Source organism: Macaca fascicularis, chromosome 13 (assembly GCF_037993035.2).
Source record: "Macaca fascicularis isolate 582-1 chromosome 13, T2T-MFA8v1.1".
NCBI classification, from domain to species: Eukaryota; Metazoa; Chordata; class Mammalia; order Primates; family Cercopithecidae; genus Macaca; species Macaca fascicularis.
The window spans coordinates 93,705,075-93,731,989 of NC_088387.1; the positions used below are offsets into that span (position 1 = coordinate 93,705,075).

The 26,915-nt window shown below is 42.2% G+C and overlaps 1 protein-coding gene across 1 annotated transcript in view; it reads right to left on the reverse strand.

Moving 5' to 3' along the window:
* The window catches only part of LOC135966855 (phospholipase B1, membrane-associated-like), a 37,192-nt gene extending 12,512 nt beyond the window's left edge, over positions 1-24,680 (reverse strand). Inside the window, exons 1-3 of the mRNA XM_065527249.2 lie at positions 24,571-24,680; positions 2,737-2,798; positions 1,129-1,201 (exon numbers count right to left, since the gene is read on the reverse strand). Coding sequence (XP_065383321.1) covers positions 1,129-1,201; positions 2,737-2,798; positions 24,571-24,625 — 190 coding nt within the window. The 5' untranslated portion in view covers positions 24,626-24,680. The remainder of the gene's footprint in view (positions 1-1,128; positions 1,202-2,736; positions 2,799-24,570) is intronic.
* Positions 24,681-26,915: the final 2,235 nt, after the last annotated feature.

Here is a 26,915-nt window from a genome sequence, read left to right on the forward strand (position 1 = left end):
TCTACATTCCCCATGATGTCGGCCAAGGATACCATATGGGAGAGGAGACTCACATCCCCCAGCCCTGGACAGCTGCGGAGGTCCAGTCTGTTGGCCATGGAAGTGGAATGCCAAAGACCACGCAGTGCCTGGGAACCCTAGGAATCCTGCCAGAAAGACACTTGCTCCTTTCTGGGAGCCACCCTGTTAACTGGACTTGAGCTGTCCAAACAGGTGACCCATGGAAAGTCACTCATGGCCCTCATTTTCCCCTCACCTGGACCCCATTCTGCCTCTCACTTCCTTCTGTGCCATAGCCGTGCATTTCTGGGTCACCATGAATGAGAGGACAAGACATTAAGATTAAAACCACCTGGTTACTAAAAGGATCACTTTAGCTTGAAGATTACCAGAGAATAGCATTCAAAGCCTATGAACACATATCCACACCAGATGCAAGCTGTATGCAAATGCCATACAAGGAAGTCTCCTGGACCCACTTGAGTCACTGGCATTTTTAGCAATTAAGTCTCCCTGATCAGAAATCACTGATCATAATCCCTGGTCATGTTATCGATCATTTACATGTAAGCCACCTAAAGATGACATTTCCTTAAAAGTGCATCAATTTCTTTTTCAACCTGAAGTCCTTATATAACAGTAAGAATAGCATGCTTAAATGGAAACCCCAGTAAAGGCAGAATAGTACAAACATAAATCTATTAAATATGGTCTGTAATGCAGCCTCTCAATGTGATAAAGCCAGGGAAGAAGGCCCACTCAAGAGAATTCATAGCATCCGGGTCATTAGACAAACCAGCCCATTGCGGGGGATAAAGGTCCAGAGCTGCCACTGGGCTACATTACAAGAATAGAGAAGCCACATGAGTGGCCAAGCTGTAACTCAGAGTTCCCACAACACCATCCACCCACAGGAAGGCAAGATCCTGGAGATTACCCTCATCCAAGCAAGCCACTGTGGAATTATGACAGATGACTGGGAACTCATCTGTCACACAGGGATTGAGGATAAGGAAGAGGGGGACTTGAAGGGCCAACAGGTACAAGAGGAATAGGGTTAGAGCCTCTGCTGGCCACTTCAGAGAGAAGATGCCAGGCTTGTCCTGCTTATGGCCAAGGGTCACATACCTGATTCAGAAGGCATATTCACTCCTAATTTATTTAGGTTGCATGGGAATGGAGAATTATTCAGGGTCTGCAACTGAAAACAAACATCAGAAACATCAACTGCCTTGTATAGAAATATTGCAGATCCTGAAAACTTGGTATAGAAATGATCATGTGCTCATTCTATCTGGGCTCAAAATCTAGAAACAACAATTGCCCATAGTCATTTTCTCCTAACCCCATACCCAGTTCATGTGGTAAAAGGGGACATAACTCTATTGACAATGACTTTAACAGGTGGCAAGAATGTCTCAGAACACTGGAGTAGAGAGGGAAGAAAGATGATGAAGAAGAATGAGAAAGTTCTGGAAATGGGGCCGGGCACAGAGGCTGAGGCAGGAGGATCACTTGAGATCAGGAGTTTGAGACCAGCCTGGCTAACATGGTGAAATCTCGTCTCTACTAAAAATACAAAATACAAAAATTAGTGGTGGTGTGTGCCTATAATCCCAGTTACTTGGAAGGCTGAGGCACAAGAATCGCTTGAACCCGGGAGGCGAAGGTTGCCACGAGCTGAGATCATGCCACTGCCCTCTAGCCTGGGCAACAAACAGAGCAAGTCTCTGTCTCAAAAAAAAAAAAAAAAAAAAAAGAACATTCTAGAAACGGATGGTGGTGATGGTGGCACAGTAATGTAAAGTACTTAATGCTACTGAATTGTGCGCTCAAACATGGTTAAAATGATAACTTTTGTGTATATTTTACCAGTGAAAAGAAGTAATTAAGAAAAGACTCAGGATACCTTGACTAAAACAAGAAAAAACAATCAATCCCATGCTATATTTTATATTCCATGCCACATTTATCTACTTTTCATCTTTTAATTTGATAACTTATACAAAAGTAAGTATATGAGGCATTATGTTTATTTGTTGCCAAAAACTGGGTACATTTGAAACTGAGAGACTCTCACATCCCTACCAGTGTCCTGAGCCTGGAGGAAGGACTTGGTGACCAGGGCTCAGGTCCTCAAGACCACCTGGACCTCCTCAGCTGCTGGTACTGAGTCTGGGGCAGCTTCTGCTTTTGTGAATACCATGGAAGGCTCTGGGAAGGGAGATTGTGTCTTTTCCCCAAAAAATTGAGAATGGAAGGGGGGAAATACTCCAACAGGGAAAAACATGCAGTAAATGAGGTGACTGAGGACATCTGACATCACAAGAAGACACAGTTTCTCTTGAAGTACTGATTACAGTAAGAAACCACAGCATTTACTCTCAGCCCTTATCTTATGGATGTTCTGGGAAGACCTCACCCAGATTCCTTCAGATAACTCCCAACATCTGCTTCAAGGTTCACGGAGATAACAAGCCCATTTATAACTCCTTCTGGACACTTCTGGGAACCGCCCATTCAGTCTGCAGGGATGATAAGCTCCAAATTCCAGGACACACACTCTCTGCTGGACACCCCGGCTGTCCATGGGGGAAGCGGTTCATCCAGCCCATTCCCTCAAGGCCTCAGGAAGGGGCCTGCCAACTTGCACCAAAACTTGGGTTTACCCACTATAAGGAAAATCTTCCCTCTCCCCTCCACATACACGTACCTCCCACCAGGCAAAGCCCTTACCTCTGGCCATAGCTGCCCTTCCAGTGTATTCTTTCCAAGAGAGGTATGGATCTGAGGGGTCCCTGAAAGAAGGCAGAAATAGTTCAAGTTATTTAGCTGGAATTAACTCCCACCCAAATTTGTAGCTTTCATGCCCTTCCTCCCAGCCATATCTATGTGCCCAGCTCAGTAATGGCCCTTGTGTTAGGGAAGCCCAGATTCTATTTGTCCAGCTATCCCCTCCATTGGGTGGGACACCGTGCTTCCATTAACACAAACATTTAGGGCAGAATCCCCAGGTTAAAAAGCAAAAGTGTTACCTGGGAGGGGTCGGCAATAACATTACACCATGCCCAAGCACATTATCACAGATTGCTTTTTGGGCTCCTTAGCAAAGGGTAGAACCCGCAAAGAAAGTAATGTCAGACAAACAGTTATTGTTGTTGCAGATTCAAGACAAAGCAGGGAAGGCAAAGGATGTTATAAAAGAGTTTGAAGGGTAATGTGATCTTAGGAGAAGAGCTAATCACAGGGCTCCTAGCAGCCATGACTGTACTAAGTACCTGGATAGGGGCTGTATTGAGGGGTCTTGCTGAACATGAGGAATGAGGGGAAGAAAAGGCAGGTAGGGAGATGGCAAAGATACTGACCTTCTCCCAGCTTACTTTTGGCCAGTCTTTAAAAACATTTACTATTTTTTACTTTTTAAAAGTATAATTGACTTACAATAAATTAAATTCATTTTAAGTGTACACGTAGATAAGTTTTTCCATGTTTTTTAACTACACAAACTATAGTAGTTTTAAATGAACAGCACCCTAAATTTAAAAAGGGGAAGAAAACACCCACAATGCTACTACTCTTACAATCAAAAGTGATTTTGTTTGTTCATTTTTTTCATGACCATAATCAGGCACATGTTGTATTCAGTTATAATCTGTGTGCATGCAAATTTGTATCCTGCAAACTTCCTTTGACGTATCATGAGCATTTTTAATGTTGTTATATAATTGTGATGCTTATTTCAATAGCTACATGATACATCAATGATAATGAGATTTAATCAGAGGTCAGTGTACCTTACTTCCTCTGACTTCTCCCCACCCAATGCCTGCCCAGGGTACATACTCCTTATAAGGACATGCGATACAAAAACCCCCAAACAACATTAGCAATGCCAAAAGGAATTCTGACTTGGGCAAGAGGGCTTGATTTCTTTTCCACCACAGCCTTCTTCTGCAGCTTTACTTTTTTGACCCTGAAAATAATTTATCTAGAGTTTCATGAGGAGCAACAGTATATTTCCATTCTATGCTCCCTGTGAGATCAGGCACCGATTTCCACGTTAGAGCTTGCACAAGGAATGATGACTGGAATCTGCCTCCAGATCTCAGCGATTCCTTTGAAATTCCCAGAAGCAAGCTTTCTGGGCAGAAAGGGCCACATGACGGGAAGGCATAGAGGTATGGACAAGCACAAAATGCTGGAAAAGGCTGGCATAGGGGTAACTGGAGGCCAGGGAAGTGGTGGGCAGGGGGGATGAGGCTGCACAGACAGATGGTAGCTGGGCTGGGGAGCCACAAATGCCAGGCTAGTCCATGAGCAACAGGAAGCTGTGACCAGTCTCTGAAAAGATGATTTTAAGGTAATCATCACTCCAGGGGGAGTGGGATGGAGGAGTTAGCAGGGCAGAGATTTGAGACTATTTTGGTAATTTTCTTTCTAAGCCAGGATAAAAATGTAAATGGTAGCCAACACAAATACAGTTTCTATGTGCCAGGCACTGTTCTAAACACTTATGTGAACTAATTCGTTTAATCCTCATGACAACTTTATGAGATAAATGCCATCATCTCCAGTTTACAGACAGAAAACTGAGGCCCCAAAAGGTTAAATGGCCTTTTAAAGGTGGCAAGAGATGGTGGCTCATGCCTGTAATCCCAGCACTTTGGGAAGCGGAGATGGAATGATTACTTGATCTCAGGAATTTGAGACCAGCCTGGGCAACATAATGAGAATCCGTCTCTAAAAAAAAATACATATATATATATAAATTAAAAAATACGACATTGCTAGCAAATGGTGATGGTGGGGTTTGAAAACAGGCAGTCTGGCTCATCTGACTCCATGAGCCACGCTTGTAACCAAAAAGCTAAGTGTAAGCCACATGCCCAAGGTCTAGACCAGGGCCAGCAGACTTTTTCTGTATAGGGCCAGATAGTCAATATTTTAGATTTTACTCACCATATGGTCTCTACTGAAACTACTCAAGTCTGCTGCTGTAGTGTGAAAGCAGCCACGAACAACATGTAAACAAATTAAATTTATTTATGGTGACTGAAGTTTGAATTCCATATAATTTTCATGTGTCACGAAATATTCTTTTTAATTTTTGGAACCATTAAAAAATGTAGCAACCTTTGTGGATATCAAGAAACTGATTCTAAAATTTATATGAAGAGGCAAATGACCTAGAAGAGCCAACACGGTATTGAAGAACAAAGTTGGAAGACTGATACTATCTGACTCCAGGATTGACGATACAGCTACTGTGATCAAGACAGTGTGACTGGCAAAAGAATAAACAACTAGATCAACAAGACAGAATGCAGAGCCCAGAAATAAACCCACATAAATAGAGTCAACAGAGCTTTGACTAAGGAGCAAAGGCAATATTACAGAGAGGAGACAGTCTTTTCAACAAATGGTGCTGGAACAACAATTTTTTAATTAAAAGAAAATCACTCCTCAAAAGCTTTTGGACCCCTTCTTTAAATAGTAGTATTCTAAAACAAATTTTATGACAGCTAATATACTCAGCACTCTATTATAAAGTTTTTAAAAATGAAATAAGCAGAAGATCTAACCCAGTGCCTGTACAAAGTATATGTCGAAATATGTTAATTATGATGAAAGATGCTCTCATTTGATTATCAAAACAATCCAGCATTATTAGTATAATTTTAAAGCAGCAAAAGTTTTAAATGTTGTTTAGAGGGTTGGGTCTGGGTCCAGAGTTTACTGCTCACTCCAGAATTTAAAGGTTTTAATGAGGCTCAAAAGAGGATGTTTCTGAAGACAACAGGTGTATCCCCACATTTTTTCCTGAAACTGTTATGGAATCTTCTAGGTCTTTTATTTTTTTCTGCTGCACTCCCGCATTCTGTTATGCACTCCCACACTCTGTGTGGTGTTTGTGTGTGTGTGTGTGTGTGTGTGTGTGTGTGTGTGTGTGTGTGCGCGCGCGCGCAGGCGCGTGCTTAAGTGTGTCTGTTGAAAATTATAAAAGCAGCAAGAATTTGAGAAGTCAGGACCCCAAAGAAAAAGTAAGTACAGAGAGTGGGCTCAGCATTTGATACCAGTTTTATCCTTGAAGAATTTGTCAAATCATGAGTAACAGAAATCAGCAGTCGAGAGGCTAAGATACTGCGCAGAGCTTCAGGCAGTTTAATGGAACTGGGGGAAAACACTGAGTTCAGCACACATCGAGGAGGAGGGACCCTGATGAATATTGCAGGCTTTCAAGTGGAACCTAAAACAGACCTTTGGAGTAGGGATAAACTAGAAATGGGCTGATCTGTAAAAAGTCTAAAGACCAGACTTGAATCAGTTTGATTCCTGATTAGATAAAAGTGATCTGTTCCTCCCTAACTGCCTGCCAAAAGCAAGAGGAAAACCTTTATGGATGAAAATACTACCAGCCAGAGCATGAAAATTATCTAATTTTTTATATACAATGCCTGGCTTTGCATTAAAAAATTTCCAGGAGACAACATTAAATAAACCAAAGCCAAGAGAAAATTTAAAAACAACAGACAACAGATTAGTGAAAAGCAGTGGACTAATATGGAAATAAATGAAGGAAATCCACAATCTTTCCAGCTCAATGTTTCGTACCCAGTTACAACAAGAGGTGGTCAAATCAGAAATTTGGACAATGGGGCAATCTAGGAAATAAGAAGTACTGAGATATGCTCCTCACATATCCCTGAGTAACTGGAAATTGATGTATGTGCCAGAAAGACTGAAAGAGCCACATGTAAATCTAAAACCAAGAGAGACTTAAGAATTGGCTACAACTTTGTGCTCATTCTCTAACCTACACACACAGCAAGCAACAGAACCTTATGGTCTCAAGGTGTTTGAACATAACCTCTGTCCAAATCATTGACTGATCACTAAACCATGCAGACTCAGGGGTGACTCCTAGGATGCCAGGCCAAAAAACAAAAACAAAAACAAAAACAGGAGAGAGAGAGAGAGAAAGAAAAAAAAAAAACTGAGCAAAGACATCAGTGGTTAGCTGCACACCATGAGAGAGACAGATTTCACAGTTTAAGTCCAGGCAAGTTATTAAAAAACAAACTAATGACCCTCAGAAAAATAAAACAGAATCCAGAATTGCTATGTTTGATCAAACATGTCTAGTCTTCAAACAAAAGTTACTAGGCATGCCTTGATATTGAAACAACAGTCCCAGATGAAGAAAAAAAGCAATCAATGGAAACTGAGTTGACACAGATGTTGGATTTCACAGGCAAAGTCTTCAAAGCAGCTATTATATGTATTTGAAGAATTAAATAAAGCCATGAAGACAATGACAACAAATAGAAGTGATATAAAATGGAAATTCTGGAGTTGAGAAGTACACTAACTGAAAAGATTCATGAGGTGGGTTCAGCAGCAGGCTTGAGAAGACAGAATAAAAGATCAGTAAACTTAAAGATAGTAAGTATATTTCTAAAAAATACAGAGGAAAAAAGATTGAAGAAAAACAGAACCTCAGATCTGTGGACAGCATCAAACATACAAACATACATGTAATATGAGCCCCAGAAGAAAAAGAAAGACAGAGATGGGGTGGGGCGGGGGAAGGCAGGAAATAGTTTAAAGATAAAATGGCTAGGCTGGGGTGGATGGATCACCTGAGGTAAGGAGTTCAACACCAGCCTGGCCAACATGGTGAAACCTCATCTCTACTAAAAAAATTTTTTTAAAAAGTTAGCCAGGCATGGTGGTAGGTGCCTGTAATGTCAGCTACTTGGGAGGCTGAAGCAGGAGAATTACTTGAACCCAGAAGGCAGAGATTGCAGTGAGCCAAGATAACACCATTGCACTCCAGCCTAAGCAACAGAGTGAAACTCCATCTCAAAAAACAAAACAAAACAAAAAGATAAAATGGCTGAAAATTTCCCAAACCTCCCACATTTGATGAAAAATATTAAACCACAGATTCAACAAGCTGAAAGAACGTTAAGTAGGATAAGCACAGAGACTCTTACTTACACACATCAACTATAATAGTCTATGTATCTACGTGTAGTTCTAAAACCAAAGAAAAAATGTTGAAAGCAGCTGGAGTAAAATTCTTCAAGTACAGGAGACCAATCTTAAGATCAGACTGACTTCTCATCAGGAACAATGGAAGTCAAAAGGCAGTAGAATGACAGGCAAAATTCCAAAAGGAAAATGATCCCAGTTGGGACGTTGGTGATGTAAAAAGGAATGGAGTACAGAAGAATAAATATGTAGGTAAACCTAAAATAATATTTATGTACAAACTATAGACCAGCAAACTATGGCCCATAGTCAAATCTGCCCACAGCCTATTTTTATATGACCCTGTAGATAAGAATCATTCTTAAATTTTTAAAGGGTTATTAGAAAAAACACAAAGAATATGATATAAAATATATGTGACTCACAAAATTTCAAATATTTACAACCTTGCCCTTCTCAGAAAAAGTTTGCCAACCCTAATATAAATAAAAAATAATATATTTTAGAGTTTAAAAGACATGAAACAAATTGCTTTGTGGGCAGATTTGGATGGAATAAATGGAGTTAAACTGTTATAAGATTTTCCCCTTATCTGGGAAGTGGTAAAAGTACTGATTTATATTAGACTTTAATAAGTCGAGGGTGCATGTTATCACTTTAAACACCAAAATAATGATGAAAATTGTATAATCCCAAGCTAGTATTGGGCAGGATGGGGTGGTGAAACCTAAACAATAAAAATACTTAATCCTAAAGGAGGCAAGATATCAGGGGAAGGCCAGGCACAGTGGCTCATGCTTGGAATCTCAACGCTTTGGGAGATCGAGGTGGAAGGATTACTTCAGCCCAGGAATTCGAGATCAGCCTAAGCAACATGGTGAAACCCTGTCTCTACAACACACAGACACACACAAAATTATCTGAGTGTGGTGGTGCATGTCTGTAGTCCCAGCTACTCAGGAGGATCACTTGAGCCCAGGAGTTTGAGGTTTCAGTGAGCCATGATCACATCACTGCACTCCAGCCTGGGTGACAAAGTGAGACTCCATCTCAAAATAAAAGAAAAAAAAAAAGGAAAAGAAAAAAGAAAAAAAATTAGCAGTAAAGAACACAAAACAGGTAAGGTGCATTGAAACATAGATATTATATTTAAACAGAAGCTGAGGAGGGTGTATGAGAACTTCCTTCAGGATCTGATAGGTTGGATGCCAAGTGGGCTGGCCTTGTTCCATGTGGCCCTCAAACCAGGACTAGACCAGTGGAAGCAAGTTGCCCCTTGGCAGAATAGCTGGAGCTACCCAAACAAGAATGGGCTGCCAGGGCACTGGTCCAGGTAGAGAGTGGGGATCGTGAACATGTGGCACATACACCAGGCAGAGGTTAAGAGCTTGGAAATCCTTGGTCTGATCAACTTCTCCAAGCCTTACTTTCCTCACCTATAAGGTGAGGTTGATAATGCCTGCCCCATGGAGTTGCGTGAGGATTAAATGCATGTAAACATCCAGCACAGTGCCTGACTCACGGAAAGAACTCAGTAATTGCTAGTTACACTTATAATTTCAGCATCTGAGAGGTGGTTGGCATACACTATCTTTTAGATCCTTTCAGCCTCAATATTCTGGAATTTCTTCACATAACTAAATGCTCAGGAGTTCATGTTTTTACCTTGATGATGTGAGTCATCCATGACAGCTGCTCTGGGGTGTCACAATAAAGCTGTTCCTGGGATCTAAATGTTAAGCATCCAGACCTGAAGATCCAAAGGGAAACCTGGTGCCTCTTGGTTCTGCCCCACTAACTCTTGGAGCGGCATGAGCCCTCACTCTAGTTCTCTGCTTTCACCAGCTACAGTGCCTGTTCCCACAGTACCCAAGGCACTGTGAAAGAAATTATTGAATCTCTGTGGCATCATCAAACCCCAATCATGGAATCCCGAGGGAACCTTCCCCTTTTTGAAAGGTTGTTTTAACATCAAGCTCATGGATATATGAAGGGCTTTGAGCTCTTTGAAAAATTCCCACCTGAGTCAGGGCAGTCAGGGGAAAAAAACAAGTACTTTTCCATCCTGATGGGAATGCAAGAGAAAAACACTTGTGCATGCTCTGAGAAACAGGTTTGGCTGAGATCAGTCATCCAAGTTGGACAGAGCTGTGACCACTGGGGTCCGGAACCAACAAAGCACCATGGAAACATCAGGTCTTAGCAAGGTAAAACCACATGTGCTTCTCCCTTAGCGGGGCACCTTCTAAAGCAGTGGCTCTCAGCCCATCACCTGCTGCCTAGCCCCCAAATGCAGAGACTCAGATTTGACTGGCGTGGTGGGGCATGGGTATGCTGGGCATGAGAGTTTTTTAAAGCGCCTCCAGTAACGTTCATGTGCTTTCAAGGTTAAGAGCCTGACTCTACAAGGAAACCCAACTTGTGTTAGTCCAACAGCTGACCACATATGGGTGGGGTGATTTCAAAAGCAAAATTAAAGCAGGGCATGCTCTCTTAATTTACAGATTTCCTTGATGTTTGTATACTTACGATGTGTCTGGAGTGCGATTTTCTAGCCCCTGTCCCTTCCTTGAGGGAATACAGCCATTTCACGACCTTGATTAAACATCGAATCTATCTGAACACTGACTTCCTCATCTATAAAATGTGAAGAGGACTAGCTTCCCTGTCTTCTTCATGGGGTTGTCATGAGAATCAAAGAACTAGAAAGGGTTGTATAAGTGAGAGAGGACCATACACAAGGGAGAGGTGACTTGCCTTCCTGGATGAAAGGAAGAAGCATCTCCTAGGCATCAGGGAAGACTTTCAAGGCCAACTTATGTGGCACTGAGGTCACTCTTCAGTGCACATTAAAATCCTGGGCTCTTTGAAAAGTTGTAATGCTCTCACTGTGATCTTAGGGGCAGGGTTTATGACCTTTTTGGCATTTTTACAGGCTCAGAGGGCCATAAGTGCATGCAGACCATACTAGCAAGGGCGTGGACAACACTGCTTTCCACTAAGCACTGAGCTGTGCTGGTGAGCTTGGAAGGGGAGGGCCCAAGTCAGCCAGTGTCATCCCCTGCATGGTTTTGAATGATAAGCAGATCCTGTGGGTGACTATGTGCTGCACTGCACAGGGTAGCTGTAAGCTATCACCCTATGTGACCTACAGGGACTGTAGGATGCTGCATGGACCTGTGAGCAGGTGCTGCATGTGACTAGCTGTGGATGCTGAGTCAGAAAACCATGAGTCATGCCTCGCTGGCTGCTCCATTAAAATTCCAGGTGCTCTAAGGCGTACAGGATGTTAGCACAGCGTCCTGTCAGTGTGGTGCTTGGCTAGTCACATGCTGCCACCAGTGGAAGGTGAGAATGAGGAACAGAGAACCCTTCTGAGGTAGCTGGGTTGACCTCTGAATATATGTCTCAGAATTCTAGAGTAGATGAGGTGAGCAGACCTTCAAGATCATCTTGTTTACTAGATCCAGAGAGGCTAGAAAACCTGCCAAAGGTTATTCAGCAAGGTACTAACAGAGTCGTGTGTAGAACTGGATTCTCCTTAATCTAGTCAAGTACGCTTTCCCTGAGACCAAAGTCTTTTAGAAAGTATAGAAAGACTTATTACATGTGTTGTCTTCTATCCTGAATTTCCAGAAGAAATCTATTGTTTTGCCCTGTCTGTAGATCAGTATTTCCAGCTGTCTTTATTACCATTAGTCATTCTAGATTTATCATCAGGAATACTGGCCAAAGAATGATTTAGGATCAACAATGTCACAACCTTTGGGTAGACACAACCTCTAGTCTGATTACAAAAACATTCGAGATGGCTTCAAAAATCTCAAATCACAATTAAATACTCTGTCCTGTGCTGATGGTCCCAGAGAGACCTCACCACCAATCACAGACCTCATTCCAGGCAGAGACCAGTGCACCCTCCTGTCTCCATCCCCTGATGCCCACAGATATCCAATATTATACACCCTGTGCCCCAAGAGAGGGAAGCAGTCCCAACAGGAAATAACATATTCAAAGTTTACTTGTAGTTTTGCCCTTGGCCTCACACAAGGGGATGCCTTACTTTTAGATCACATTTTCTTCAACTTCCTCATGGGATTGCTGTGGTTGGATGTGTACTCCAAAGTTCACATGTTGGAAACTTGATCCCCAATGTAGCGGTGGTAGGAGGTGTGACCTATAACAGGTGACTAGGTTCTGCCCTCACAGATGGATTAATGCCATTATTGTGGGAGTAGATTTGTTATAAAAGGATGAGTTTGGCCCCTTTTGTCTCTCTCTCTTTCCCTCATTTGCCCTTTTGCCTTCTGCCATGGGATGGCACAGCAAGAAGGCCCTCACCAGATGCCAGCCCCTCAATCTTGGACTTTTCAGCCTCCAGAACCATGAGACTATAAATTTCTGTTCATTATAAATGGCCCAGTCTGTGGCATTATAGCAGCACATTACAGACTAAGACAGGGACAGCTGAGGCCAACCCAGAGCCAGGAAGGAGCAACCTGTAGAAGATAGTCCCATAGTGAAGATGAACAAGCAGACCTTAACGATGGCAGGTTCCAGAGCCCTGACTCCTCCTATACTGATGCCTTCCACAATCAGCAGCAGCTCTAGCTTCGCCTCAGCCACCATTGGACAGGACTTTAAACAGGACCAGGGATTCCTCAAAGTTGGATGGCGGCAGGTGTGTTAATCAGTGAACCCCAAGAGGAAGGGAGTCTCAGGAAGGGAGACCATCAGGAAGGTCTCCTCCCAGAGACAACTGGGAAGTAGTGGTGTGAAGGAAGGGAGGCTTAGGACCCCTCATTCTCAGAGATGCAACAGTGCAAGAGGATATGGTGGCCTAAGGCATGAAGAAAAGCACTCACCTTTCCCAGAGCCCAGCAGTATCCCTGCTGGGCCCCTTCCTATGATCCAGGGCTCTGTTCACCAAGGTGGTGCCTCTTTTGACTCATGACCTTTTATGTCTGGAGCTGGACGACTCATCTTGCCCAAAATACCACTTGCATCATGCCACTCCCCTGCTAGAGAACCTTCTATAGCTCCCCATTTCCTACTACAGCAAATTAAAATTCCAGGCTTGCTGCATGATCTTAGGCCAGTCACTCCATCAGGTTAGTTTTTGTAAATGTAAAATAAAAGATTTGGTTTCAATCATTTTAGAAGTCTCTTTAAGCTAAAAGGCACTCTGAAAAACCTCCACTCTCCTTGCACTGGGGTTTAATTGTCCTACCTTAACTCCTCATTTTGTTCCACACCAACCCCACACTCCAGTTCAGCCAGCCTGCTCCTGCTCCTCAAACCCATCATGCCATGCCCTCCCCTCGCCTGCCCTCTCTCCTCCTTGGTGTTTCTCTCAGTCCCACTCACCCTTCCGTGAGCAATTGAGTTTCACCTCCCACATGAGATTCCTCCAGCCTACATTCATCTCTCAGCTCTCTGAATCTTATTGCTTTTATTACAGCTGCTTGCACCTATTTTGGTGCTTAATTCTTCTCCAGTGATTTTATGCGGATCCGTTTTCTCTCCCCAGAGGGTTCCTTAACATTTGATTTAGTAACTACCAGCCAGGCACAGCCCAACTTGGGTTTTTAGAAGGGTGCTCAGACAGTTAATTGACAGTAGCAAAAGTGCAACTTGATGAAAATGGTGATTGACAATAAAGTCCTAAAAATCTACAAGGTACAGATGACATCCCAGGAAAGGAACTTTGGAGCCTCTAGAGAAAACCCCATACCTGTGCTCAGTGTCCAAAGCAGACATTTGGAGACAAGTGTGTGAGCTGAAGTGAGGGGGTGGGGATGGGGATGGAGGCATTGGGATGTAGAGTCTAACTCCAGAGATTCGGGGATGGCTATGCCACCAACTAGGTATGTGACCCAAGCAGGTTCTCCCCGATCTTGCATCAATAATTTGAAGGACTCAGGCCACCAAAGGTTCTCAAATATCCCTTTCTACTCTTATTTAGAAAGTCAGTATTTCTAGAAGGCTTGGGAAAACTTCCTGCAGGAAGGCAAGGAAAACCAACCTTCAGGAAGAACCCTGGGCTGTTGCAAAACCAATGTTACCTAGCTTGTTTCAGTAATGAAAAGGTATCCTTTTCTCATTCAATGAGTTCACCCAGCTCCCACCGTTGGTTTTGCATTGACAGGCCTGTCATGGGTATGTTACCAAGGCAACAAGTGTTTTTCCCACGGGCATGACAATCTTCTGGGAACTTCTGACCCATTCGAGGAAAATAAAATTCTAGCAAAAATGGTATTTTATTAGATACAATGATTTCTTGCCAACCTGCTTTTGCCAACTGCAGTTTTAAGCTAATGATATTTCAGTTTTATAAGCCAAGACATTCAAAGCAGGAATCTGTTTTCATATGTACTGCTTGTTGAGTCCATTTAAAAGTTTAAATAAAAGTCTAATTTTGGTTCTTCCCTTGAGCTCTATTACATTGTAAGGTAGCGAAAGGTGCTGGCCCTGGATCCAAGCTCAGGACTGACCTCCGCTTGCTGTACTAATTAGCTGGATGATTTTGGACAAGTTACCTAGCTTCTCAGTTTTCTCATCTGTAAAATGGGAAAAATAGCACAGGCCATCTTAAAGGAAGGCTATTATACATGAACTGTGCTTATCATAGAGCTTGGTTTTTCTAGGGAGGCTCACACCATGAATTTAGTTTTAAGTGATCCTCAAATGATAACATCCCCAGTGCCCAACAGAATGAACTTATATCTTCTCTGAAGACACTCACCTTCATCCTAGGCCTCAAAGAATCTCATAAGCACATTTTCAAGGAGTCTGAGCAGCATGCAATCAAAAATAACCAGGTACAGTACATAAAGAAATTAGATACATATGAGTAAGAATCAGCAGGAAAACAAAAGAAACAGATCACAAAGACTTTGGATACTAAAATCATCAAAACTGTAAAATTATAAAATGAATTTTTGTTGTTGTTGTTTGTTCGTTTTTTGAGACCAAGTCTCGCTCTCTTGCCCAGACTGGAATGTAGTGGTGCAATCTCAGCTCACTGCAACCTCTGCCTCCCAGGTTCAAGCAATTCTCCTGCCTCAGCCTCCTGAGTACTGGGACTAGAGGCACACACCACCATACCCAGCTAATTTTTGTATTTTAAATAGAGACGGGGTTTCACCATGTTGGCCAGGCTGGTCTAAAACTCTTGACCTCAAGTGATCTGCCTGCCTCAGCCTCCCAAAGTGCTGGGATTACAGATGTAAGCCACTGTGCCTGGCCCTTAAAATGACTGTTTTTTAAAAATAAGACAAACTTGAAGTTTTTATGGGGATCCAAAGTTATTTAATTACCAATTTGGTAAGAAACTAAATGTAAGGGCCGGGCATGGTGGCTCAAGCCTGTAATCCCAGCACTTTGGGAGGCCGAGATGGGCGGATCACGAGGTCAGGAGATCGAGACCATCCTGGCTAACACGGTGAAACCCCGTCTCTACTAAAAAAAATACCAAAAAAAAAACTAGCCGGGCGAGGTGGCGGGTGCCTGTAGTCCCAGCTACTCAGGAGGCTGAGGCAGGAGAATGGCGTAAACCCGGGAGGCGGAGCTTGCAGTGAGCTGAGATCCGGCCACTGCACTCCAGCCTGGGTGACAGAGCGAGACTCCGTCTCAAAAAAAAAAAAAAAAAAAAAGAAACTAAATGTAAGTTAAGTTTGAAAAATAAAAAAAACAGTTTCCAAAATCTTCAATGATCAGAGTTAACAGAAAATTAGACACAATTGAAGGAGACTGAATAAACCAGAAGATGTATCATAATAAATTACTTAGAATGCAGTATAGAAAGACAAAAAGATGGTAAAGTTGGGAGAGAGGTTGAGAGACATGGTACATGGAGTGAGCAGGCCAAACGCCATGCTGGCATTCCAGAAGGAAAAGGCAGAAATGATCGAGTAGAGGCAACACTTCAAGAGATACTGGTTGAGAATTTTCAAAACTGATGAAAGTAATCAAGGCACAGATTCAGGACATGCTAAAAATGCCAAGCAAGACAAATTTACATAAATCAATGAACTAGAAAACAAACATACAATATAGACAATGGTATATTTTTCCAAAGATGGCCACAGCATTTTGTCTCATCCTGTATGCCCTTTTGCAATGTGATTTTTGCCATTCTTCCCATCAAGAGGTGGCGTCTATTTCCTTCACTTTGAATCTAGGCTACTACAGAAACTTGCATTGACCCATAGAAGCAGCAGAAATGACTTTGGTGCCCGGACATTAGAAGGCTTTGTGGCTTCTATTTGTGCTCTTTTGGGACTTTGGGTCCCCATGTAAAGAAGTCCAGACTGCGCATACAGAAACAAAGGCCAAGTGGGGGAATGCGAAGACACCCAGTTCCCAGTACCAAGTCCCCAGACATCTCATTTGGGGCCCACCAAGTCAATCCCAGATGATACTATGTGGAACAGGGATGAGATGTTTCTGCTGAAGTGTTCCCCAGCTGCAGGTTCACAGAACTGTGAGTAAATAAAATGGTTGCTACTGTAAGTCACTGAGATTTGGGGTATTTTGCTATGCCTCAATAGAGAACGGGGACATAGAAGATCAATAAAAGCCAGGCATGGTGGCTCATTCCTGTAATCCCAATCCTTTGAGAGGCTGAGGTTGGAGGATAGCTTGAGCCCGGGCATTCAAGACCAGCCTGGCCAACATAGTGAGACCCCATTCCTAAAAAAAAAATTTTTTTTTTAATTAACAGGTGTGGTAGTATGCACCTGTGGTCCCAGCTACTTGGGAGCCTGAAGAGACAGGATCTCTTGAGGCCCAGAGGTCGAGGCAGCAGTAAGCTGTGATCATGCCACTGCACTCCAGCCTGGACAGCAGAGCGAGACCTTTCTCAAAAAATAAATAAATACATACATACATACATACATACATACATACATACATAGGTTTGAAAAAATAATAAAGTGGACAAACTTCTAGTAAGATAAATCATAAATAATCAGTACCAGAAACAAAAAGAAGGACGTGACTACAGAAGCTGCAGGTATTGAAGGGATAACAGAAAGCCATACACAAATTTTATGCCAAACCACTTGCAAATTTACTCGAAATGGACACATTCCTAGAAAAAAAACCTTCCAAAGTGAATTTAAGAAAAAGAAAATATGGCTAATTCTATAACTGCTAAAGAAATTGAAGCAGTAGTCACAAATCTACGGAAAAATAATATTCCAGGCCCAGATGGCTTCATTGGCAAGTTCCACCAAACATTAAAAGGAAAAAAATCCATTACTATTACACACTATTCCAGAAAACAGAAAAATAGGAGCACTCCCAAATTCATTTTATGAGACTGTAAAATATTGGTACCCAAATCCAGCAAGGGCAGAGAGAAAAAAGAAACTTACAACTCAATCTCATTCATGAACATATAAGAAAAATAACCTGAAACAACTGTTAGCAAACTAAGCCTAGCAATATAAGGAAAAAAATACACCATGATCAACTAGATTTTATGCCAGCAATGCACGTATCATTCAGTATTAGCAAGTCTATTAATATAACTCAACATAATAGATCTAAGAGTAAATAATTATATGATTATTTCTATAGACGCTGAAAAGGCCTTTAACAAAATTTAATATGAATTTCTGATTAATTAAAACTCAAGGAGGTAGAAATTTATGGTTATTTCCTTAATATGAACACACACATATATATATGTTATGTATGTACGTATGATTCCCAAAGGCCATCATCTAACTGAATAGGAAAATATTCATTTCCCATTGCTTTTTGTAACCTTAAGACCACATGGTCCTTAAAAATATGAAAACATAATCAAATTACATTGTAATAAGATAAATTAAAATATTTCTTACCTGTAACATTTGCAAAAATTCTAAGTCTTGACTGCATGTTTTATTGTCAATATGGCTTTATTGTCAAGCTATGGAAAAATAAGCAATTTCGTATATATTGTTGGTAGGAATGCGAACTGGTACAATCCTTACAGAAGGAAATTTGTTACTATCTAACAAATCTATATGTGTGTTCACCCTCTGACCTAGAAACCCCAGTTCTAGGAATTTATCCTAAGTCAGATGTATAGCCTAGCATAAGCTGAACTTGAAAAAGATACATGCATATGACTGTTCATGACAGTATTATTTGTAATAGCAAAATATTGGAAACAACCTAATGGCCATGTTGGGAGGCTGGTAGAATATACAATACATATTGGAATATTCTGCAGTTGGAAAAAAATAAAGATCTCTGAACTGATCTAATATTATTTTCAGGACATACAATTAAGTGAAAAAAATCAAAATGCAAAAAACACGTATAGCAAGTCATCTTGTGTAAGAATAAAGGAAAGTAAGAATGTATTTTCTCAAAAAGAAACAAAAGATATTCAACTAATAAAATTGGTTACCTACAGAAATGATAGAAATGGGATAGAAAGGGTAGGGGAAGGGGATGGGACCTCTCTGAGTACATCTTTTCATATAGTTTTGACTTTCGAACCATGTTAATGTTTTATATATTGAAAAAACACAGTAAAAAGCAAGAATGGAAGAAACAAAATTAAATACAAACAGACACACTTAACTGTATGCCAACTAGGTTGTATAATTACGCAGAGAGAACAAAAAAATAATTCAAGCGATTTTGAACACAATATTTTGATGATACACCCTGAGTGGGATATATTCTAAAGGACGGGAGAAGGGCAAAGGAATTTTGAACTTCATTTGTTGTTAGTGGTGTTGTCACAGCAATTCCAGTACTGTGTTGTAGGTATTGTAGGATTCAGCAAGTGAGTAAATTCACTGATGTGTTTGTAACTCAGATTTGTGTTGTGGGCAAAGGACAATACAAATATGGAATGAAAGAGGGAGATGAAAAAGTGTAATTCTACCTAAATGAAAGATATCTTTATAAATTTATTGCGTGTTTTTAAAAAAGAAAACTATATTTCTTAGTTTTGTCACTGAGCAGGCCTAGACAATAACACTTCAGCAGCAGCAAACATTCCCAACACCTGGACCTTGGTTTCCAAATAACACTCCCCTATCAATGGAAGCCTTGAGGAAACAGCTGATTCCAGGTTTGGGATAGAGGAAATACGAGGTTAGCTGGGAAAATCTTGTACCATGAAGTTTAAAAGTGCTTAAAAATTGATAGGGACACAGAAGTCACCTTGAAGAGGCTCTCACTGGCCAAATCTGTAATAACTTGGACATCAAAATGAAAAATTACAGGCCTGGATTACAATACACAGGTTAATAAGAGTCCATAAATGAATTTCTTTTCTTTTCTTTTCTTTTTGAGACAGGGTCTCACTATATTGCCCCAGCTGGTCTCCAACTCCTGGGTTCAAGCTATCCTCCCTGCTTAGCCTCCCATAGATGAATTTCATATGAAAAAGACAAGACAAAAAGGAGTGGGGAGTTCAGTTAAATATTTTTTAAGTGGGGGAAAAGAGGGAATCTCTTTTTTATGGGGGAAACCCAACTAACAATAGCAGAAGGAAGAAGGAATGATAGAAAAATCACTGTCTTACAATCACCATGGTAAAAATTTAGGCAAGAAATATCAATGGATGCTAAAAAATCCCTGGGAAAAAGGGTAGTCACACAGTCTCCCAGTATCTCCCTATGGATGATTTATAAACCACATGGGGAAGGTACCTTCACAAGGGAAAAAGGTCAGGCAGCCGCCACCTTCACCAAAGTATCAAATTTGGCATCACCAACTGGGGGATTCAAGAACATCACTGTTTGTTGTTCACACACAAAAACCAGCTGAAGACGTTCATCGACACAAAATAAACAAAAAGCTGAGAGAACCATTCTTTTTTTTTTTTTTTTTTTTTTTTTTTTTTTGAGACGGAGTCTCGCTCTGTCACCCAGGCTGGAGTTCAGTGGCCAGATCTCAGCTCACAGCAAGCTCCGCCTCCCGGGTTCAGGCCATTCTCCTGCCTCAGCCTCCCGAGTAACTGGGACTACAGGTGCCCGCCACCTCGTCCAGCTAGTTTTTTGTATTTTTTAGTACAAAAATAGACGTGTTAGTACAATAACACAGTGAGACGGGGTTTCACTGTGTTAGCCAGGATGGTCTCAATCTCCTGACCTCGTGATCCACCCGTCTCGGCCTCCCAAAGTGCCGGGATTACAGGCTTGAGCCACCGCGCCCGGCCGAGAGAACTATTCTTGATGAAAAGAGATTAAAGAGACAGGACAAATAAATGCAACGTGTAGTCTTTGATAAATCTAATAAGCAATGACTGAAGAAATGAACAAAATAATAAAAAGTCAATTTATTTAATTCACAACATTAGCAGATGAAAGGAGTAAGCCACGCAATCATCCCAGTAAGTACAGAAAAAGCATTAGATGAATTTTTTTTTTTTTTTTTGAGACAGAGTCTGGCTCTGCCGCCCAGGCTGGAGTGCAGTGGCCGGATCTCAGCTCACTGCAAGCTCCGCCTCCTGGGTTTATGCCATTCTCCTGCCTCAGCCTCCCCAGTAGCTGGGACTACAGGCGCCCGCCACCTCGCCCGGCTAGTTTTTTGTATTTTTCAGTAGAGACGGGGTTTCACCCTGTTAGCCAGCATGGTCTCGATCTCCTGACCTCGTGATCCACCCATCTCGGCCTCCCAAAGTGCTGGGATTACAGGCTTGAGCCACCGCGCCCGGCCGCATTAGATGAATTTCAATATCCACTTCTAATTTTAAAAAATCTCTTAGCAAATTTGGAATAAAGGTTTCTTAATCTCAGAGCATAGCTACAAAAAAAGCCTTTAGCAAACAGCACAATTACTGATGAGAAGTTAAACATTTTCCTCTTTTTTTTTTTTTTTTGAGACAGAGTCTGGCTTTGTCACTCAGGCTGGAGTACGGTGGTGCAATCTCGGCTTACTGCTACCTCCACTTCCCAGATTCAAGCAATTCTCCTGCCTCAACCTCCCGAACAGCTGGGATTACAGGCAACCACCATCACGTCTGGCTAATTTTTGTATTTTTGTAGAGATAGGGTTTCACCATGTTGGCCAGGCTGGTCTTGAACTCCTGACCTCAGGTGATGCACCCACCTCAGCCTCCCAAAGTGCTAGGATTACAGGCGTGAGCCACCATGCTCAGCCTAACATTTTCCTTTTGAACTTGGGAATAAGATAAGAATACCTCCAATCATCACCTCTTTGAAAAAAATAAATGTGCAGGTACCAGCCAGCACAGTAGGGTAAGAAAAAGAAATAAAAGGTATACGGATTGAAGAAGAAGTAACAACACCGTCATTATTGGCAGGATTATGTGTGTTAGGTTGGTGCAAAAGTGACTGCTATTTTGCCGTTGCTTTGTTACAAAGTAATAGAGCGCTAATCCAGACTTGAGCCTGGATTCTCTATTTTATTTTTTAAAAGGTCAATTGGAACAATGCTATGTGCATTAGCTCTTCTGGTGGGAGCATTAAGTAGCATTACAAGTAATGGCAAAACAGCAATCACTTTTGCATCAACCTAATAGAAAACCCAGAAGAATATACAGATACATTATTACAATTTATAAGTTTAGTTGAGTTCAAAATCAACACAAAAATTCATTTTATTTCTATATATCAATAACAAACATTTTCAAAATAAAAATTTACGATAACAAACATTTTCAAAATAAAAATTTACAATAACAAACATTTTCAAACTAAAATTTAAAAACCCACTTGCCACACAACAAAAATATCTAAACCTGTGAATAAATTTAACAAAATACGTCCATGCCTGCAACAGAGAAAACTCTGAGAGGCGTTAAAGATCTAAATACATAGTCATGGCTTGAAAGACTCAATATTGTAAAGATGTGTATTTTCCCCAACTTGATTCATAGAATTCAAAGCAATCTCTATCAAAATCCCAACAGGTTTTCTCCAGTGGAAATTGCCAAGCTGAGAGTACCATCTACATGGAAATTCAAAGCCAAGGCATTTCTGAAGAAGAAAAAATAGGAAGACTTCTTTTCTCAAAAACAGAAGTCAATATAAAGCTACAAAATTAAGACAATGTGTTATTGGCCCTGAGACAGATAAATGGACTAATAGAGCAAAAAAGAGTACTGACAGACGGAAACATGCACGAATCTTTAATGTACAGAGGCAGCCCTTCACAGTGGTAGGGAAACAACTGATTTTTCAATAAATGGTACTGAGACAATTGGGTATCTGCATTTAAAAAAAATGAGGGGCTGGACGTGGTGACTCATACCTGTAATCCCAATGCTTTGGGAGTCCAAGACAGGAGGATTGCTTGAGCCCAGAAGTTCGAGACTAGCTTGGGCAACATGGTGAAACTCCTTCTCTACAAAAAATACTAAAATCAGCCAGGCGTGGTGGCATGTGCCTGAACACAATATTTTGATGATATAACCTGAGTGGGTGTGTGGTCCCAGCTACTTGGGAGGCTGAGGTGGGAGGATTACTTGAGCCTGGGAGGTTGAGGCTACAATGAGCCATAACTGCACCACTGCCTTCCAGCCTAGGCGACAGAGTGAGACTCTATCTCAAAAAGAAATAATAATGACAACATTGGGTTCCTCTCATATACTATTCATAAAAGTCAATCCCAAATGTAGGGGGATTGACTTAAATGAGAAAAGTAAATTTATAAAGCTTCTAGAAGGAATTATAGGGTATCTTCATGACCTTGAGATAGGAAAGGAGTTCTTTAAGATACAAAGAGCACAAACCATAAAGGAAGATTTAAAATACATATACTTAAGAATAAAGCCTGGGCACGGTGGCTCATGCCTGGAATCCCAGCACTTTGGGAGGCCGAGGCAGGCGGATCACTTAAGATCAGGAGTTTGAGACCAGCCTGGCCAACATGGTGAAACCCCATCTCTACTAAAAATACAAAAATTAGCCAGGCATTGTGGCAGGCACCTATAATCCCAGCTACTCCGGAGGCTGAGGCAGGAGAATCGCTTGAACCTGGGGGGCAGAGGTTGCAGTAAGCCGAAACCAAGCCACTGCACTTCAGCCTGGGTGACAGAGCCAGACTCTGTCTCAAAAAAAAAAAAAAAAAAAAAAAAAAAAAAAAAAAAAGAGAATATACAAATGGAAATGGTGGGACTACATATGATAACAGAACTCTGAGCCACAGTCGGCAATCGGCCAGCCCAGACAACCGAACTGCAGCCTCTGCAGCAATCAGCCCAGAATGGTCAGGTTTGGTTAATGACTGCCATCTTCTCCATTTTTTGCTCTGCTTCCAACTCAGGACCACTCAGAGAAAGCCAGATAAACTCCCAACTGGATAACTTCAGATGCCCTGCCTCTACTCAGCTGGTCCCCAGCTCCCTGAAACCAACAACCTCCAACCAGATCAGATCTGAAGATTTCCCTTTTTTTCCACTGTGAAGCTTTCCCACTCCCCTGCCTGCCTTTGAATCTTGGCCAAACATAAGTTATGTCTTGCTACAGCAAGCTCTGAATAAATAGCCTCTGTTTGTCCTCATTTGGGTGGTCTTCATTTATTTACACAAAATTAAGAATTTTGCTTATCAAAAGTCCCCATAGAGTAGGACAAGCTTGAGTGGCAGAAGATATTTGTCATAGATGTAACCACCAAAGAGCTAGTGTACAGCATATATGGAAACTCCTAAAAAATCAATAAGCAAAAGACTTGAACAGGCATGTCACAAAAGAGAAACTCAAACAATCAATATGAAAACCCTCCTTGGCCTCATTAGTAATCAAGGAAATACAATCATCCTGTTCTGAAGGCATAGCAAGCATCGCCATTCTCCCCCATGGCTCAGAGCAGTCACTGACTTGCCCCAGAGGAGCCTCAAGCCTGGATTCAGACCCTAGGCAGGCCCAGGACTCTGTCCCGTGCTCCTCCTCTCTCTCTGGGGAGTCAAGGGCAAGTGCCTTCTCACTCCAGACCCCGTCCTCTCATCTGGAGAAGATGAAAGATCATCTTTAAGGCCCTTTTCAGTCTAAAGGAGTCTGCCTTCCTATGCAAAGGGAGAGCAAAGGGAAAGTTCAGCACTCTGTTTCGTAGCACTAAAGAATGTAGGCAATCTTTTAGAATTTATCTTCCGGAAATCTGTCTTCCTTTGTCCCTCAGCAAAAAAAAAAAAAAAAAAAAAAAAAAAAAAAAAAAAAAAGGTCATAAATAGTAACAGTATTAAATGTGCATTAAATAGTATCAAAATGTGCCTAGTAGTAGTAGCAGTAATATTTCCTTTCTAAAGGATGAAAAAAATCAAGGTCCAGAGAGGTGGAAGAACTTGCCCAAAGCCACACAGCACAAATAGAATCCAGGTTTTTTTTCTCGTACCATGGTGCTGCTGCCCGACTGCACTTCTCTCCTATCCCAAGATCTGCCTCTGTCCCGGCAGCCTTTCGGACGTGTAACCCTGTGCAGTCATCCTCTGCATCCCATTCCACAGGAGGCAAACCAGCCTTCTTATTCTTGAACTGTACGCTTTGTGCTTTATCTCACCAAAAGCACACACTCCTTTCGCACGTCCCTTGCCTAAGCAACATGGGACACCAGCGGGGCTAAACCATGGGTTGTCCTCTGGGCAAAAGGCATGCTTACCTTGTCCCAGAAGCAGCAGCAGCTCCAAGAGGAAAACGCCTGGCCGCAGCCCCATGCCAGAATGCTCCAGGTGACTCAGGCCTCTGGAAGAGCTGCTCCAGCAGATGGATGGGCTATCACACCTCCTCCTGCTTTTATGCTCCTCTGTGTTCTGATAGTGCACCTGTCATAAATTTTACTGTGTTCACCTTTGAAAGGGGGCAGTGGCGGGCTGTAAATGATAAATATTAACATTTAGATGGAAGAGTTCTTAAGGCAGATGAGTCAAAGATGGGTAACATGTTCTAGTCGTAGACACTGACAGACCAGGGCTGCAGAGCTGCCTCCATACAGGCTTCCATGATGGTGGCTGCCCGGAAATTGCCAGTGTTAGGGTCTCCTGGGAAGAACGCAGGCCTGGGAATCCCAGGTGCTGGACGGAATTCCAAATCAGCCACAGCTGTGGGAACTTGGGTGTATCCCTTAACGTGGCCTCAGCTTTCTCAGCTGTAAGCCAGGAGATCAAAAGCACCTTGTAACAACTGTAAACCATAAAGCTACCTTCAAACGTGAAACGTGCTCCCCCCGTGTCTCAGCCGCTCTGCTAGGTTCCCTGGTTTGCATGACACAGAGAGGTTTGTTTCTGGTCCCCCCATTTCCAAACCCATGGGTGGCCAGTAGTGTTGGGCGGATGTGCACACCGTAGATTTGTTGTCTGCATATTGAATTCAGAGGTACAAGCCAGAGAGGGAACCAAGTTTGACGAAATCAGCTGTTTCCTTTGGGCAAACTAAGTCAGGAATGCTGGGCTGGGTACCAACTGGGCAGACAGGGCTGGCATTTAAAGCCTGAGTGACAAATACCCTTGAGAGTAGAATTTAAATTTTTTACACAAATATCAATAAACAATTGCCTTGGTTGACAAGAACAAATATATTTAAATTATCCTTACTTTCTGGCCACACTTGTGGGCGTGAGGCTGGGATCCTGACTTCGGAGGTCTAGCTAAGACTCTAGGGCTGGTTCCCATGACCCAACCTCAGATCCTGATCTCCTGGCTGACCCACTTTTCTCATATTTAAAAGTCACAGCCAGGCACAGTGGCTCACACCTATGATCCCAGCACTTTGGGAGGCTAAAGGAGGAGGATCACTTGAACCCAGCAGTTTCAATACCAGCCTGGGCAACCACATCTCTATAAAAACTAAACATAAATTAGCTAGGCATGGTGGCATGCACCTGTAGTCCCAGCTACTTGGGAGGCTGAGGCAAGAGCCCGAGAGTTCAAGGTTGCAGCGAGCTATGATTGCACCACTGCACTCCAGCCTGGAAAAGAGCAAGATTCCATCTCAATTAAATAAAAAATTAAAAAATTACAGTTATAACCTCTATTGTCTTGAGTAGAAAGTGAAGACGAAGTGGGTGGCCCTTTGTTCCTGAATCTCTGGTTTTAGGATATTGTCTCCCTTTCTCAACTGCTCAGAAAATGTGTGACTTGTGGGTCACCACTGATTTAGCCAATGCCAAAGGCTTAACCTAAGCCTCAGTACTGTAGGGGGGTATTGGGACATGCCAGAAATGTGTGGACACTGATACACTTAGTCCAGCTGGCCATCAGCTAGTTCCAGAGCCTGGAAGAGGGAAGCACATGCAGACACACAGAAAAGGAAGAAGAAAATACACCCGAGGCCAAGGTCTGTGGGGGCCAAGTGAGCAGAGATGCCCCTGGACATGTAGACACTTGTCAACCTCACTAAACTGCCCCCAAGTTCAATGAGAAGCCAGAGCTGCTGTCCCACTACTAAGGATGTCAGGAGTTCACCCAGCTCCACGCCACCCGCAGCTTTGAGGACCATCACTGAACTTGCCTGGGCTGAATAGGCCAAGGTCCCCGCTCATGTGCAGGCCAGCTAGCGGTGTGGTGGGAAGGACATGGCACATGGGCAGAAGTGAGTTGGTTCCACGCTCCAGGTACTCGCTCCATCTCTAACTGCTTCTCTCCAGGACTACCACAGCCCAACTCGGTTACCATCCTTCCTCTAACCTCTTTCACATTTAGAAAAATTGAGAAATGCCTTAAAAACATTTAGATTTTTGGGAAGGCATTTGGTACAGGAGAGACTGGATGTCCTTTTAGGTAGAATAAATCTCGGAGTTCCATTCATGCATCAAGGAATCCTCACCAACTGTGAAGCTGTCGGGGAAGCAACATTTCTCAGGCACTCCTTTTTTTTTTTTTTTTTTTTTTTTTTTTTTAATACTTTAAGTTCTAGGGTACATGTGCACAATGTACAGGTTTGTTACATACGTGTCCATGTGCCATGTTGGTGTGCTGCACCTGTTAACGGGTCATTTACATTAGGTAT